At 35.0% G+C, this 17,423-nt stretch overlaps 1 protein-coding gene across 1 annotated transcript; it reads left to right on the plus strand.

Annotated features, from left to right (window-relative positions):
• Positions 1-96: 96 nt before the first annotated feature.
• On the plus strand, positions 97-17,102 carry LOC126825528 (syntaxin-7). The gene is made up of 11 exons (XM_050555180.1): positions 97-242; positions 1,306-1,418; positions 2,970-3,038; positions 3,458-3,527; positions 7,569-7,653; positions 8,904-8,978; positions 9,778-9,870; positions 10,887-11,027; positions 12,169-12,241; positions 12,772-12,854; positions 13,850-17,102. The coding sequence occupies exons 2-11, from the start codon at positions 1,319-1,321 to the stop codon at positions 13,943-13,945; spliced, it is 885 nt and encodes a 294-aa protein (XP_050411137.1). The 5' UTR covers positions 97-242; positions 1,306-1,318; the 3' UTR covers positions 13,946-17,102.
• The last annotated feature ends 321 nt before the right edge of the window (positions 17,103-17,423 follow it).

Consider the following 17,423-nt stretch of genomic DNA (forward strand, 5'->3'; position numbering starts at 1 on the left):
AAATTGAATTTATAACTTCGTTGAATAATCCATAGCTCTGATAAAAAATCTGATGTTGTTTGTATTCATACGCGTTATTAAAGGGGAGGACACTCTGCTTTTATTTTGATGAAACGTCATGTGATCATGAAGTAATTTTGTATTTAGGGACAAGTGGTAGATATTTGTTATGCAGGCCATTATATTAATTACATTTAAATTGTTTTACAGATAAATTGTACAGTTTTGTTGGTGATTTTTAAGTAAATATTGATTCTTTTTCATATATGTTATGCCTTACATAGACATTCGAATGTATGTTGGTAGGCCTACTTGTTTGTATTGAGGAAAGTTTCAGTTTCCTGATCCTCCCCATATTTATTATCTTCATGCCATTGGCTTTGCTGCATCCAAATGTTTCCTCAACCCGCTGTGCGCTGTAGGCCTATCATAATGTCTGTCATGAGTCAACTGGCGTGGTTTTGATTCCTCGGTTGTACGTGAAAAGGAAAAGGAGTAGAGTTGCCAGTCCAGCCTTGTGGGTTTTCTCCGGGTCCTCCAGTTTCCTCCCACTAATAAAGACCCCTACGCGCAAGCGAATTATTGAAATAAAATTGAATCGTGTGTCGGTCTCGAAATGACTTAATTTGTGTTAATTGGATGTTAAACCCCATTTCTCTCACTCTCTCAGGCAGTCTAAATCACAGAAGCATTGTTCTGTATCATGAGACCGTTTCCACGAAAAAATTATGGGGTGATGATAGAATAGGAACCTTTCGCATCGGTACGAAAACGAAGACCAAAACGAACATATGTTCGTTTACATTTTCGTTTTCGTATCCTCTAACACGCGGTTTCGCAATCCGACGTACGACAATAACTAGATGGCGTTAATTTCCACTCCATGAACTTCTCGGTCAAGGCAAAGTTTTCAATCGATTTTTCGGCAGATGTACAACAAATCAAGCAGAATATTCCTTGTAAGCACATTCTACGAATGCTACACAATCAACGATATACACAAAGGCTCGAAAAATGGTGAAAAATTCAATATATGAGACAAGAAACATATTGGTTTGCATACCTACGTAAATCCAGCTCCATACGCGTAACGTTTTTCACTAGCCGAACACTCATTACGGATTGACGTCACAAGTACACACGAATCGATGACGTTTTCGTTTTCGTATTCGTTTTCGTACCGGTGCGAAAGGTCCCTAATAATTCATTGGATCAGGAGACATATTCTAAAAAGTTTTACCGAGACAGGTGGCATCAAAGGTTGTGATTATAGAGTTATTTATTGAGTAATGTTTTATTTTGTAGATAATAATTGAAGATGTCGAGTCGAGGAGGTTACGGATCAACCAGTAAAGAATACCATGACGATCCAGGGTATAGAGAGTATTCAGATAGTCCTTCCTCCAGTTATCAGGGAGGTGTGTATCATCATAAACTAGATTCTAAACTTTTGATATAATTGTGTGTTCTGGCTGTCATTTGCTACGAGTCATATAGTAGTTAACTGATCATAAAGTGCTAGACTTTTGATGTAATCATGTGTTTTGTCCGTCATTTACTGGGGGGTGGGGGTGGTAGTAATTGACTGATCGGGACTCTAGACTGGAATATCTGTGATATGAATTTTGGTGTGTGCCTACTCAATCGATGAGACAAAAACATGACATCCACAGATTGGAATGAACTTATAAAAAAACCATGACAGCTACAAATGGAAGAAGAGTATGTGGAGATATAATTGCCATTTGTTTGTCTTTACTGACAAGACACTAAATCCCATTCCATTGTTGAGACATTTTTGTTTAAGCTTAAAGATACATTATGGGAGATTAGATAAAGAGCTGGAAGTTCTCACTATAATAGTTAAAAACTAGATAATATAAAAGGAATATGCTGAAAATTTCAGTCAAATTGATCCACTATGAACTGAGAATTAAGCGATTGAATTTTTGGCCTAGTTTCGATCATCATTACTAAAGTTGGTACCATAAAAAAAACATAGTCTTGATTATCCACTTCATGATTAAATCCTGAATGGAAATTGAATAGCAAATCAGAACCTAATCCAATAAACATTGCTGGCTAGCCATGGCATCGAAAGTTGATTATGGTCTGGATAAGTTAATTAATGTCTAATTTATAATTTAGATAACATTTCAGGCCTAAAGAACTACCTGCAATAGGCAGATTTATCTCTTGCATAATGTATTGTTGGCAAATATAAAGCTCTTAAATAAAACAGTTGTAGGAATAGAATCCAAAGCTAACAATAGTAGTTAGTGATCATAATAACCAAAAACCTCCAATACTGCTACTAATGTGTAAGCTAAAGACCACTCAGCATCCAAATCCCAACCCATCAATCTGATTAAAATACAGATCTATATTATGTTTCTTTTTTTACACTTTCGATGGCCTACACTACATGAAGATCTGACCAATTGTAGTAAAGACAAGTAAAACGAAATTTTGAACTACAAAAAAACGAAACGAAATAGAATCTGTGTTTTAATCAGATTGCAATAGTGATCATGATAACCAAAAGCCTCCAATCTGCTACTTCGTAATTACTGTAAGATTTATCCCAAAATTTCTGAGATTTAAAGGCTCAATACCACTCTTGTTGTAACTGAATAATATGTCCCAATCTTTATTCTGGACAACAAATTGTACTATTTTACAATATTCCAATTAATTTATGATACAAACTTGATCTTAACACTCCTAATTTAAAAAATTCAAAAAATTCAACTAAATGATTTGAAAAGCCTGACATAAAGCTTTTCAAATGTGACTTGGATTTAAAAATATTTTTGAACCCTTGGGACAAGTAAAATAGGATTTAATTTACACAACAGGTAGGACACTAACACAATTAGTACTTAGAATAAGGCTATTTTTTATTTTCTGGAGCTGTCAAGCCAGCAAGAGTGTTATTGTCCCTTTAAATGTTATCATGTTTATTTCAGGAAGATCGTCTGGTATATCTGATTCGATTGATCTCATTAAAAGCAATATTTTTAAAATAAATAGCGGAGGTACGTATTGTTTATTTTGATACGCCCACATGGAAATGTGGACGTATATTGCCGTCGCCCCCGTCCGTCAACCATATTTTTTTAAAAATTAAATAGCAAAGGTATGTATTGTTTGTTTTTATCTTTCTGTAATTACTACGATGATGTGATTGGTTGACGCTGTCTCAAGCCTGGAAATAAGGCACCTGTCACAGACAATGTACATGTCTGGCACTTAGTTGAAAATGTCAGGTACTATTTCATTAGTGTTTGACATTTTGTCAGGTACATCTAAAACTGCTATTTCCAGGCCTGCTGTCTCATGAAAAGCTTCAAACTGTAAAGCAGCATCTAAATGGAGATTTTACTATTCAAATATTCTAAGTCATTATTTAAATTTGACTGATTATTAATATTTTGTGTTTATTTTTTCTCTCCAGCAAATAGTATTGAAAAAGCCATGAAAAATATAGGAACAGATCGAGACAGTGTTCAGCTCAGAGATAAAATGTATGTTATTCTATTTATTTGGTTTTGTTTTTTATACGCCCCCGTCTGTTGGTCCGGCGTCCATAAAGGCTAAAGTTAATATCCAATTGACTTTAAATTTATATGCAGTGTTTAAAGTCTTGAGACGAACATGTATATTTATTTTTATGGTGTTTGATAACTTCAACGACTATGTCTATGATATTAAATGTTTCGTATACTAAACGTTAACATGGGGCAGTGTTACATAATGACCTGTCGGTTATCGACACCCCTGGAGGTCTTGGTAGCATTCCTTATGTCATTATGTAACCATAACTTGTTGGCATGTTTTATTTAACTTTTTTATCTGATAAAAAATAAGCAAACTGTACTAAATGTTAAACCTGATATGATACAAGATACATTAGCCAGATGTCTAATAAGATTCCTTAGTCTGGAAGGGTTTATAAACCCAGATAACAAACGAATTGACAGTGAGGTCCGGGCAAGGACGCAGAGAGCGGAGGCCATGGGCGCCTTTGCACGCGAAGCGACGGAACGAGGGAGAGCGTCTGGGAGTTGACAACTTTTGTGCCAAGCTAGGACATGGCTCCCTCAACACAAGCTAATTACGGAGTCTTGAGTTTTGTACATAATATGTTAAAAGAAGAAATAAAAGTATTATAAGATGTTAAACTAGTCTTGTCATCTTAACCTGACATAAAGACCCAATACTGTCACAGCAGAACTAGAAGCCAAACAAATTCTAATTATTTCCGATAATTACTTAAAGATACATTATGGGAGATTCGATAATGAGTTGGCAGTTCTCACTATAATAGTTAAAAACTAGATAACGTAAAGGCAATTTGCTGAAAATATCATTCAAATTGATCCACTATGAACCGAAAACTAAGCGAATGAAATTTCTGCATAGCCTCGGTCATCATTACTAAAGTCAGTACGATAAACAGCATAGTCGCGATTATCTACAGTACGGCCGTCACGATGGTTTGACGGGACACGATATTACCGTGTTTTTATCGTGGAATTCCGTGATTTACCGAGTGAACACCGAGCGAATATCGAGTGACACGATAGCACTGCCTCGGTGTTGGAAACACGGTGTGACTCGGTGTTTTAATTAAACCATGCCTCTGATCGTTTATTTTAGGATGAAGTACATGTAGAGCTATACATTGTTATTATAGATCACTTAATGTGTCGGTAGCTACGTGTGAAGATTGGCGTACGCGTTTCTTTGATCTGTTATATCATGGACCGTATATAGGGTTATATCACAGGGTAATTCTGTTATTTAAACCCGGGTATTGTCATCTTTTAAACAGAAATATGCTTATACCGATACATTATTACTTCATTAATATGTTCGACATTTGTAAGACTTGCATCGATGGCCCATTACAAATTCAATCAAATTACTGAAAAATTATAACATGACACCAATATATGCTAGTCTTACCGGGGGCGTAGATTTATCCATCTAAATAGTAATTCACATACTGATAAATAATTCTGGTTTAAATCACAAATAAATTAAAAGCCTTTGTCTCCTGATATGTAATCACACAGTCAGAATTCGCCGTCAACAAGTTTATGGAACTTTGCTGAATACATGTACATTGACACGTATCAGTCCGATAATACCTTGCTGACGTTTTCATTTCGGCACCATAGAGTCTGGTGGATGCATACTGTCAATCAAGGTTTCACAATGAGAACTGACACGTGACATGAAAGGAAATCGACTGACAGAACATAGACGCCCCTTTAACAACAAACTATTACCTTGTTGTAGTCTTGTGCTCGTGGACAATATGACTTTTATTGTTAATTGTCAGTAGTAATAATTACATATTTTCAAAAGAGATGTCGATTTCTTTTTGATTATACATGTAGCTTCAGTCCATTCAATTACCTGTATTTATTACTCAAATGGTTTCTTAATTAGCAGAATGTGAAAATAAAGTAAACAAAGTTACACTTAAAATATGACTACGGTAACCAAGAAGTTATTCGTCGCGATTTCACGGGGTTGTTAGGATTCGACCTGACCCCCATCCAATCCGCTACATGTAATACCAATTTGTAACGAGTAATTGTGATTACTCTGTTACGGTAAAACTCGTATTTTTTTTAAAAATCGGTACAGGCTTAAGGTTCACGCATGCAGAGCGGCTTATGAACAAAATGATGTTTAGTCATTTGCAGTTGACATATTCTGCCTTACACCGGTGGAAATCATTTCATTATATTGTGCACAAACGTCATTCCTTAAATAGCCCCACGCCCCTTTAACAACTGAATTTTCTGTTAGACCATTTATTCTGCACTCTTTGATGTGCTTTCTAGATTAATTAATTTCATAACTATTGAAGAGGACCAGTTGGTTGTTTATATTGTTTTATTTACCTAACGATCAACGATAAGTTCACCAATGTTTTTGTAATAAAGTAGACCCGTATTGTTTGCTGATTGGCTTTATCCCATGAGTTAAAAAATTGGCGATGGTTAATATTGGGTCAACAATAATTCCTTAAATTGCGCCGGAGCCCCTTTTACATAAACGGAATTCGCATTTAAATGATATGTTTCGGCATGATAAATAATGTTAAAACTAATCGTTAATCTATTTTCCGTACACGAAACTAAACAACTCCAAATATAAGGAAACATTGTCGTGAATTTATCAGTTAGATTTTCGGCTGATATCTTTTACCGCTTACATAATGTACATTATTAAAAATTTACGCAATATGTAAAAAGTATTTACCTTACTCTTTATACTCATATTGTAGATGTTAATTATCCTTAATAATTATCACAGGCAAATATAAAAATAATACCAATCCAAATTAATATCCTTTTGCATATAAACTTGCATATATAATCAACTTGGAATACCAAAATTTAAATCGTAACGCATTGTGGTCTAAACAGTATCATAAATTATAAAATAAACCATAAATCAATGGACCTGTTGTAAGGTGAACACTGCATGGTTTCTGGCAACTTTGGGTCTTTGCGGCATAATGTAGTCTTAACCAATAAAAACAACAAAGTGTCTACGTGCGATTTTATTCTTTGATCTTGGATCCAAGGGACATTTCTGTTATTCAAACCAATCTGCACGAGAATGACAACATACAAGTTGACAGTTATCATTGATTTGGGCTTCATGTGGAATAGATTCTTCCATCGAAATACAGTTATTCTTTTCTAAAATAAAACGAGTGCCTTGGATTTTTGCGTGGATTTGATAGCGGTTATAATTAACTAATATTCTCTTACATCGGAGACTTGTGTCGCGTTCATTTCATTTTTACGGTAAGTACGAACTTATGTGTCTGATTTGAAAGCGCTTTCGAACCCCGTTGCAAGTTCTATTTGTCTTATTTCTATTTGTAAGACCGGTAACCCAAATACCGTTATAGTTTGCAATTTAAAAGTCTATCTTTGCCGTGATTCGAGAGTAGTTCTTAACTATAAACTCATAATATAGTAAATATGCAAAACAATTTGAACACGGCATAAATATCTAAACTGTGTAATACATGTATAGTCTTATGCATACGTGTCCTTCAAAGTGTACTAGACATGCAGCTTTACATGACTGGTTGGAAATGTAACCGCATATATCGTGCAGAATATGTGAACACGCATGTTCTAACTATACAACGTGACCTAATGCGTCCGTATTATTAAAATATTCAACATTCATAACATCGTGGCTGTATATCGTTTTGACATCGATTGTTTATGACAAATAAATACCGTTAATTTTGCATGTAAAATTACACCGAGGCCTATCGTGTCGCACGACTATCGTGGCACACGATAGCGACTGCTACACCGAGTTATTTATCGTGGCAATATCGTGGCGTTATCGTGGCAATTTTCAACAAAAAACGACACGATAATCGTGTTTCATCAAAGCGTCGCGGCGGGCGTACTGTATTTAATCGTTTAATCGAGAAGAAAAGTTATGCAGTAAATCGGCTCACAATCTACTTATGGTTTTGCCGTGACAACAGAGTATATTTCCTGGTTTTGTTTCAGACATGAAATATCACAGACTACGAATAAAATAGCACAAGATACAATGAGAATAATGAAATCGGTTGGAAATAAAAGGGCTGATAAAGTAAGTGAAAAGGTTCAAGCACAGATGAGCAGTGGAATTAAATTCCACAGAAGAACCGTTTGTCTATTTTTATAGACTGGGCTAATGAAGACTGGCATATATACTCAATACAGTGTGCTATTAGGGAGATTTTGCCCGGACACTCACGTTACGGCCTACTCTTATTTCAAATTCCAACTTTTAAGTGCTCTTTTACGTGCGGGTCAATGTGTATATGGGACATAGTTTTCATCCCATCTAAACAACAATACGTTGTCCCTGGCTAGACCCCCTGTCCAGCACTACTAGCAAGGGAAAAACCATGCTAAAGCTTACAGATGAAGTTTCTTGCCCGACACCGGGATTGAACACGGGACCACCAGGTTAGCGAGCCAACATCTTACTCACTGAACCTTTAATATAACATGTCTTAATATTTGTTTATACAAAGTAGAAATAACAGTGGAATAATTCTCTTGTGGCAAACAATGAAAATGAGCTTTAACGTCCTACTGGGCTAATGAAGACGGACATACGCCATTGAGTGTGCTTCTGAGGCTGAACAGAGGTGCTAAAAGCCTGCTCTTCTATCAAATTCCAACTGACAAGGAATCTTTATTATGTGCACTTCAATGTGTATGTGGGACTTTGGGTTTTCGTCTGATCGCACCACTTACTGAAAATAGGATCGTCAGGTTAGCGAGCCAACGTCTTTCTTACTTACTGTGCCACCGCAGCTCCTATACCAAACAAAGTCACATAGGAATTTTGAAATCAGTTCTCTATGTCCATCTGTCATGATTTTGTATCCACAGCATATCTCATAAACCATCCAGATATCTATATGTAGACACATCAGACTTTTATTGTAGATGGTGGGGTGGACGAATGGTTAGCGCGTGCACGTTGTATCATAAGGTCTGTCATTGAGTCAACTGGCGTGGTTTCGATTCCCTGGTTGTACGTAACAAGGAGTAGGGTCGCCTGTCCAACTTCGTGGGTTTTCTCCGGGTTCTCTGGTTTCCTCCCACTGCTAAAGACCCCTACTCGCAAGCGAATTATTGAAATAAAATTGAACCGTATGTTAGTCCCAAAATGACCTAGTTTGTATCCAGTGGACGTTAAACCCCATTTCTCTTTCTCTCTCTTTCTTTTACCATTTGGTAATTAGAAATTTCTCAGATTCGATAATAATTGTGTTGCTATGAAAACAATTTTTAATTAGTTTTTGGTGTACTGGATATTAATGACTGAATCTTTCTTTATTTCAGCAACAAAAGATACAACTGAGTAAACTAAAGAATGATTTCCAGGAATCTGTGGAACGCTTCCAAGGTTTACAGAAGGTAGGTTTCGTAAAAGAGGATTATCAGTTTTCACTGCCTCCCTGCTAAAAAAAATTTTTTTTTTTTTCACTTATTTTTTTTATAGGGACTAAATTGATAAACTTATGTGACTATTTCATACCAAGATGTAATTAAAATGTGGCCATAATTTGCGTCAAATTTATATTATTTTTGAAAAACAGTAAAATATGAACATATAGCAGGAATTATTCACTACACATGCCTCTGATTATAGAATAGTTTATCCAGCCACAAGGATTGTTTAAAACCTTTGTTCTAAAGTTCCATGGAATGGAATGAAGTGGCATATAATCTCTGCTTTCTGCAGGGGTTTGGGTGGCCGATTGGTTAACATGTGCACGTTAGATCATTAGGTCTGTCATTGAGTCAAGTGGCATGGTTTCAACTAGTATAGGATCGCCTGTTCAACCTCGTGGGTTTTCTCCAGATCTTCCAATTCCCTCCCACAGTTAATTAAAAAAAAAACTCTGCTCAAGCGAATTATTGAATTTAAATTGAAACATATGTTAGTCCCAAATGACCTAGTTTGTGCCGAGTTAAACCCCATTTCTCTCTCCCTCTCATAAAACACAGATATATCTGCATCGCATAAATAAAGTAAGATCATAAGATGCCAGGATATAGTTAGCCCTAATTTTCATATTTGATTGACGAGTAGTAACCAGGTTCACTCACTCACAGATAAATTATTTACAGGTATGATATTAAAGATTCCATTTGCTGAGGATTATTTATTAGAAACGAATTAAACGAGACAATGTTGTTTTTTTTATTTTAGATGGCAGCTGGTAAAGTGAAGTCTTCCGTGAAACTAGGAACCAACAAACCTACAACTAAACCATTAGTGGACACTGGAATGACTGGTTGGAATGTAAGCTATAGATATAGAAATTACAAGTACTTAGATTGTTGGGTTTGATTTCAAGTGAAGAAAGGAATTAGAGAAACAACAAATAGTTGTCACTGTGAAACAGGGAACATTTGCTTATGAACCAAGACCTTTTACTAATTAATATTATTGTCATTAAAACATACAAGTGATCATGACTCTAAAATAATGTTTAGTATATATAGAAAGTGGTTAGAAATTATTCAGTTAAACAACATTTTGTTTCAGGCCGTAGATAAAAATATGTTCTGGTTCTCAGATACTGATGCGTCACTTAACAAGGGCCACATGGCCTATTTTTATTTTAAAAAATACAAACAATCTCTTTAATTCCATCAGTTACTGGATAATCATGAATGATACTGGATAATCATGAATGGTACTGGATAATCATGAATGACATTAGATAATCATACTTTCCTATAAACAACATGATGAGATAAATGATACTGGATAATCATACATTACTATAAACAACATGATGAGATAAATGATACTTGATAATCATGCATTACTATAAACAACATGAGATAAATGATACTGGACAATCATACATTCCTACAAACAACATGATGAGATAAATGTTGTGCCTTGAAATGTGACGTGAGAATTCATTTAACCCAGTAGTGATCCTTTGTCAAAATAAAAAACAAATATAAAAACCTCCCTCTCACATCAAATTGGGTGGAAGGATTGTCTGAACACCCGGTTCCAAGTTCAAAAAACATTCCCAAGCTTAAAAATTTACTCAACTTTCAATCACTGTTTATGAGAAATATCTTTGATCCATAAACACAAAACTTTGCACATGGTTTCTTATTGATGTATTTGATATATTAAAATAAAAGTTGTATAAAGGGCTATATTTTAGTTAAAATAAGGCGAACAATTTTGAGTAAATTCTTAACTTACATCTGAGAATGCTTTGTGAACTCGAGGCCTGAATATTTTTATTGTAGGCCCTTATTATATTTGAATGAATATTTGATTGTTTTTAGGATGAAGATGATGATTATTCGGACAAGACAGCGTTTTATCGCCAGGAAGAAAGAAGAGTCGAGTTACAGGAACAACAACAGGTCGTAGATGATGACCTTGCTTTAATACGAGAACGGGAGGAGAGAATCAGACAGTTAGAGGTAATACTCCGAACGTTGATAAACATTCTATTTCTTGAAATTCATAAACATTGGCACATGCTTAGAGCCTGTATGAAGTGGATTTTAGGGGGATATAAATGTTTATATAGGACAGATGTCGGTGGGACAATTGCTGTATTATTTGTATTTGTTATGGTAACAGAGAGAGGGGGGGGGGGAGGGAGGGAGAGAGGGGGACGAGAGTGGAGGAGGAGAGGGATGGGAGAGGATTAACACCACTCAATACAAACTAGGTCATTTTGGGAGAGAGAGAGAGAGAGATATAGAGAGAGAGATGGGGTTTAAAGTCAGCACAACACAAACTAGGTCCTTTTTCGGGACTAACACATGGTTCAATTTTATTTCAATAATTTACTTTTGCGTAGGGTTCTTTAGCAGTGGGGTGGAACCAGAGGACCCGAAAAAACCCCACAGAGTTGGACAGGCGAATAACAAAAATAACATAACAAATAGAAACAATATGGACAGCAATTATTATCCTGACGGCAATTGTCCTGCTGGCAATTGTGCTCCTCCCTTGTCAAGACTATAATGGCATAAAAATAACAAAAGTATATGTGTATAGCGATACCCCCAGACCCCCTACCCTCACACAGAACATAAATATTATAGGATAACTGTAAATTTGTTGAGGGTTGTTTTCATAAATATCTTAATTTGACTGGCAACCTACCTTTTTTCTGGAGTATCTAGAATGATGAATACACTAAAATAAACGAGTTCATGTCAATCAGATTGAAACACAGATCCTATTTCGTTCCGTTTTTTATAGTTCAAAATTTTGTTTTACTTGTCTATACTACACTTGGATCTGGAAGAGTTGTTATATAACTCACGTTCTGGTTGTTTTTAGGGATCAGCCAATGAAACAGTCTGTTGCAGTGTGTTTTTGGTGTGCGGTGCACAGAGCTGTGGGTGTCCCCCTAGAAACACCAACGCTGATTGGTTAATCAAATGTCTGATGTCATAGGGTCAAAGGCTGCTTGTATGACCCCTGACGCAACCTCACACAACAACCGGTACGATCTTTATGTAGGCCATCGAAAGTATAAATATAGATATGTATTTTAATTAGATTGAATTGATGTGAAAATTGTAAAATTGTTTTTCTGTATTTTAGTCTGATATTTTAGATGTAAATGAGATTTTCCGTGACTTAGGAGCTTTAATTAATGAACAAGGTGAAACATTAGGTAAGTAGATCTCAGCTTTAATTACTGAACGTTCTCATTACCTACAAAAAAATAAACATTCAACAACTGAGCGACTGCTCAGATGATTTAGCTGCTGTGGTGTATGTTTCGTTGCCTGGTAACCCACACTGTAACCCAGGTATCATTTAATCTTGCGTATTTAGCAGTTTATTTCTTTAACATTCTTTCAATATCAAATCTTTGAAAATTCTTTAAAAACACTAAAAATTGTCTAATTTGTACTTGTGTCCATATTAAAGCTGACCATTTAATTTTGATAACGAATTTCCAATTTACAAGCGTTTAATTTCTTGTTCACTGTTAAAAAAAGTAAAAAACCCAATTGATGTATAATGACGTACACTTTTACCATATGTACTAAATAATGTTCTCTGTTTTTTTGTTTATGTCTTTTTTTATGGATTATTGTGTTGCGAATGTTGTAATTTTATATTCGTTGTACTTATGTAAAGCGCTGTAGTTGAATTGTCGGCGCTATATAGATTATTATTATTATGATGTATTTATAGATACAATAGAAGCAAATGTAGAAAGAACGTATGGTAATGTTGAGGCTGGAAATCAACAATTAGATAAAGCTTCACAATATCAGGTTGGTTTTTATAATCTAGACTAATATTTGACACTGTCATTTGTTTGTCTGTTAAGGGTTGGCGGCTACACTAGGGTTGTCGGGGCGGGGGAGGGGGGCTGAAATTTGGAGAGAGAGAGAGAACGAGGGAGAGAGAAATGGGTTTTAACCTCCACTCGGGACTAACATTGTTCAATTTTATTTCAATAATTCGCTTGCATGTAGGGGTCTTTAGCAGACCTATATGCATAAGCGAATTATTGAAATAAACTTGAACCATATGTTAGTCCCAAAATGACGTAGTCTGTGTTGATTGGACGATAAACCCTATTTCTCTAACTCCATTGTATATTGTCATCACTCCCGACTGTTGTATTAAATAATCAACATTTTAATATGGCAGTGAAAAAATTAGATATTGTTTGGATATCAGTGACTTTAAGTATAGGCAGAATAGAGATCTGTACTGAAACACTTGTATACCAGGCAGGATAAATGTTTGATGAATTACAGATAAAACAAACAATGCAGCAACATTAAGATCTAGAACTGAAACTGAAAAATATATGATAGGCCATCATTTGGATGGCAGCATTGTCCTTTAAAGGGACAATAACACTCTTGCTGGTTTGACAGCTCCAGAAAATAAAAAATAGCCTTATTCTAAGTACTAGATGTGTTAGTGTCCTACCTGTTGTGTAAATTATCCATTAAATCCTATTTTACTTGTCCAGAGGGTTCAAAAATATTTTTAAATCCAAGTAACATTTGAAAAGCTTTACGTCAGGCTTTTCAAATCATTTAGTTGAATTTTTCCAATTTTTTAAATTAGGTGTGTTAAGATGAAATTTGTATCATCAATTAATTGGAATATTGTAAAATAGTACAATTTGTTGACCAGAATAAAGATTGGGACATATTATTCAGTTACAACAAGAGTGGTATTGAGCCTTTAAGACATGACTTTATTCGTAACCTATATGGGGGAATTTTATGAATTTATTGTTTTATTTCAGAAAAAGGCAAGAAAGAAGATGTGTTGTCTACTTGTGATATTTTTAGTTGTGGCAGCCATTGTATCTATTATTGTTGTTGTTAGTATCAAAGGTTGATTATATTACACTGTATCATACTCAACTTTATCATCTGTAAGGATTTGATATATCAAGGGTTGATTATATTACACTGTATCATACTCAAATTTATCATCTGTAAGGATTTGATATATCAAGAGTTGATTATATTACACTGTATCATAGTCAACTGTATCATCTGTAAGGATTTGATATATCAAGGAATTAAAATGGCTTGAAATATATGTTACCTGAACTAAATGTGACCTGAAATTAACATAACCTAAAGTTGATGAGACCAGAAATTAACATGTCCTAAAATTAAATTTGAGGTGACCTAAAATTGATGAGACCAGAAATTAACATGTTCTAAAAGAAAGGTGACTTGAAATGATGTGACCTAAAATTACCTGGCCTAAAAGAAACGTGACTTGAAATGTGACCTGATTTGAAATTAACCAGACCTAATATAATATAAAACTGATGAAAATCATTTTGTATAGTGTTCGAGCAATCTCCTATATTATGGTAAAATTTTGCAACATGTCATCCTCTGCCGACGATATAAACAATTTTTTTGTTAATTTCTGGGGGGGTGGGTGGCCGAATGGTTAGCACCTGCGTGCTGTATCATAAGGTCAACTGGCGTGGTTTCGAATCCCTGGTTGTACGTGACAAGGAGTAGGGTCGCTTGTCCAACCTCGTGGGTTTTCTACGGGTCCCCCGGTTTCTTCCCACTGCTAAAGACCCCTACGCGCAAGCGAATTATTGAAATAAAATTTAACCATATGTTAGTCCCGAAATGACCTACTTTGTGTTGAGTGGACGTTAAACCCCATTTCTCGTTCTCTCTCTCTATCTTGTTAATTTCTTTTCATGGTCTCTTTTTGAATTCAATTGAATCTACTGTTAATATTTTGGGGGGTTGGATGGCCGAAAGGTTAGCCACGTGATCCCCCATATCTGAAATGTTACCGCATCTCATGTTCGTGAGTATGTGCGCGCTGCATCATAAGGTCTGTCATTTAGTCAAATGGCATGGTTTCAATTCTCCGGTTATATGTGACAAGGAGTAGGGTCGCCTGTCCAACCTCGTGAATTTCCTCCGAGTCCTCCGATTTCCTCCCACTGCTAAAGATCCCTACGTGCAAGTGAATTATTGAAATCAAATTGGGCCATGTTAGTCCCAAAATTACCTAGTTTGTGTCAAATGGACATTAAACCCCATTTCTCTCTCTCAATTGATAATTATATTTCTGACCCAAATAAAAGCAACAGGGTTTAATGTCACGCTAACACCATACTATGGGAATTTTTGGACAAATATAATTAATCCATTCCAAAAAGGATACATCTTTTTCGAATTTTAGACATGTGTAGAATTTGAAAATTGACAAAATGTACATATGTAATTATCTGCTATCGCCAACATTGTACGGATCTTATGTCATGCGCATGTCCAAATGGTCCGTGACTTATGATTGGCAACGAACGGCAGTGGATCGGCCAATCAAACGAATGCTGAGAACTTTAATTATGAGTGAAATTCTCATGAATTATTGCTTTGATTAGACATAAAATTTCATTCCATTTGGTTGGAAAACTCAATTTTGGTCCTCTGCCAATGATAGGAGTTATTGGCTGTTTTGTCGAAACTGGGACATTCATTCATTCTTTGAGGCTTAACTTCCACTTTCACCTTGGGTGATATTGCAGACAAGTGTTTTGTTAAGAAACTTGGAAGAAGAGCCCAATGTAGGAGACTGGGACTTCTTCTATTATTGTTTATAGTGTCCCCCACCGACACCCCCATGGGACGTGGGTGTACTATACTTCTACTATGTTCACAATTTTAAAAGTACTATATACCATCAGATAACACTTCCCACATTGAATTGTATATATTTAATGATGCTTAATTGATTCACCATGTATATATGTTGTTATTTATATGTTCATCTTTTAGCAATGATCAAAGATTTTTGTCAAATTTTTATAAAATTGGGTTAGTCTATTTGTTAAGATATGAAATTGGGTTAGTCTATTTGTGGAGTTATAAAATATCTGTCTTAAGAAAACCATGCTACATTGTAGATGTTGATACTATTAATGGCTCTACATGACTTAATATCATTAAAATGGTGTGTCTTTCCTGTCATTGGACTTGTTTCATCAATTTTGATCAACGGTGGTTTATCGTTACATTCATTTAGCGGTAAACAAAAAACTCACCAAATATCATCGGAAGGTGTTCTGTCCTGTTATTACCCTTGCTTCATAAATCTTATGAAGAAGTTTGATCGGAGTCACAAGGTTGTATCATTCCGTATAACGTTAAACAGATAACTCGGCATCAATGCTAGTCCCCCCCAAAAGGTATTTTATATTGAATTACAAAATGATTTCTGGGATTATCTATTGCTAGCAGTAATCATGAATGACACTCGTTTACTACGTTGGCATTTATTCCAGTGACCAAATTAAAGATACATTTTGTAAGATTTAGATTTAAGAGCTAGCCATTCTTACTATAATAGTTCAAAAATAGATAATGTAAAATGAATTTATTGAAATTTCATTCAAATTGCTCCATTGCGAGCAAAGATATTAGCCTTTGAAGGTTTGACTAGATGTGTGCATTAATTGCAACCACTGCACAGGTTGTTCGAAGCTTAGCTTCACTTCTCCATTTTAAGATTAAATCAAAATATGGCTGAACCGTTCTAATCTACTTAATATCGGAGATATCCGATGACATCAAGAGTTGATTATGGTCTGTATAATTAATTAATGTCTAATTAATAATTTAGAAACATTTCAGGCCTTAAGAAAGATCTGAAATAGACAGATTTACCTCTTGCATAATGTATGTTTAATAGAACATGGCACTTTTGTTGTTAAATAAATCATTTGTGTCCAAATTTTATCATACCAGATGGTTTAATATGATGATATATTTATAATTATTTGAAATTGTTAATTGGATGGTATACATGTATTTATAATGTTCATTTCACAGATGTAAATTTTTCATTAATTATGAAATAAAATAAAATATGCATTGTCAACAGAAAATATAACTTTATAATTTTTAAAAGATAAAATCGCTAATATTTGGGACCTAGAAATTGACCCAAATGGGTCGCAACGCATATAATAATGTAATCTGATTGTATATAAACTGATTTACATTCAATAGTTTCCGTTTGGACTCAATTTCAAATCAGTTATGTCCAGCGAAATAGGACAGGAGTCTCAACCAAATAGCAATTTCTAGCGTCTGGTTATTCCAGTCTGTTGCGCATGCTCTCCAGATAAGATATGGTGTCACCATTTGAAATAAGTTGTGGAATATGTCTAGCCTCGTTCTTTCTGGTCACTTGTTATAAATGACGCTGAAACGCACTATGGTACACGATTCGTGTACCAATGGTAAAATGTTTATTTTGGATATCAGAAGTCTACCTTTTCCTGGTAAGATCAAAACATCAATGTTGATTTGAATTGACAAATAATT

The sequence above is a fragment of the Patella vulgata genome, chromosome 6, assembly GCF_932274485.2.
Source record: "Patella vulgata chromosome 6, xgPatVulg1.2, whole genome shotgun sequence".
Taxonomy (NCBI): Eukaryota; Metazoa; Mollusca; class Gastropoda; family Patellidae; genus Patella; species Patella vulgata.

Bases quoted from the DNA above. Each gene is read 5' to 3' on its own strand.
- LOC126825528 (XM_050555180.1), top strand. From the start codon at position 1,319: ATGTCGAGTCGAGGAGGTTACGGATCAACCAGTAAAGAATACCATGAC. The intron at 1,419-2,969 runs GTGTGTATCATC...TGTTTATTTCAG, and splicing joins TTCCTCCAGTTATCAGGGAG to GAAGATCGTCTGGTATATCT. The intron at 3,528-7,568 runs GTATGTTATTCT...GTTTTGTTTCAG, and splicing joins GTTCAGCTCAGAGATAAAAT to ACATGAAATATCACAGACTA.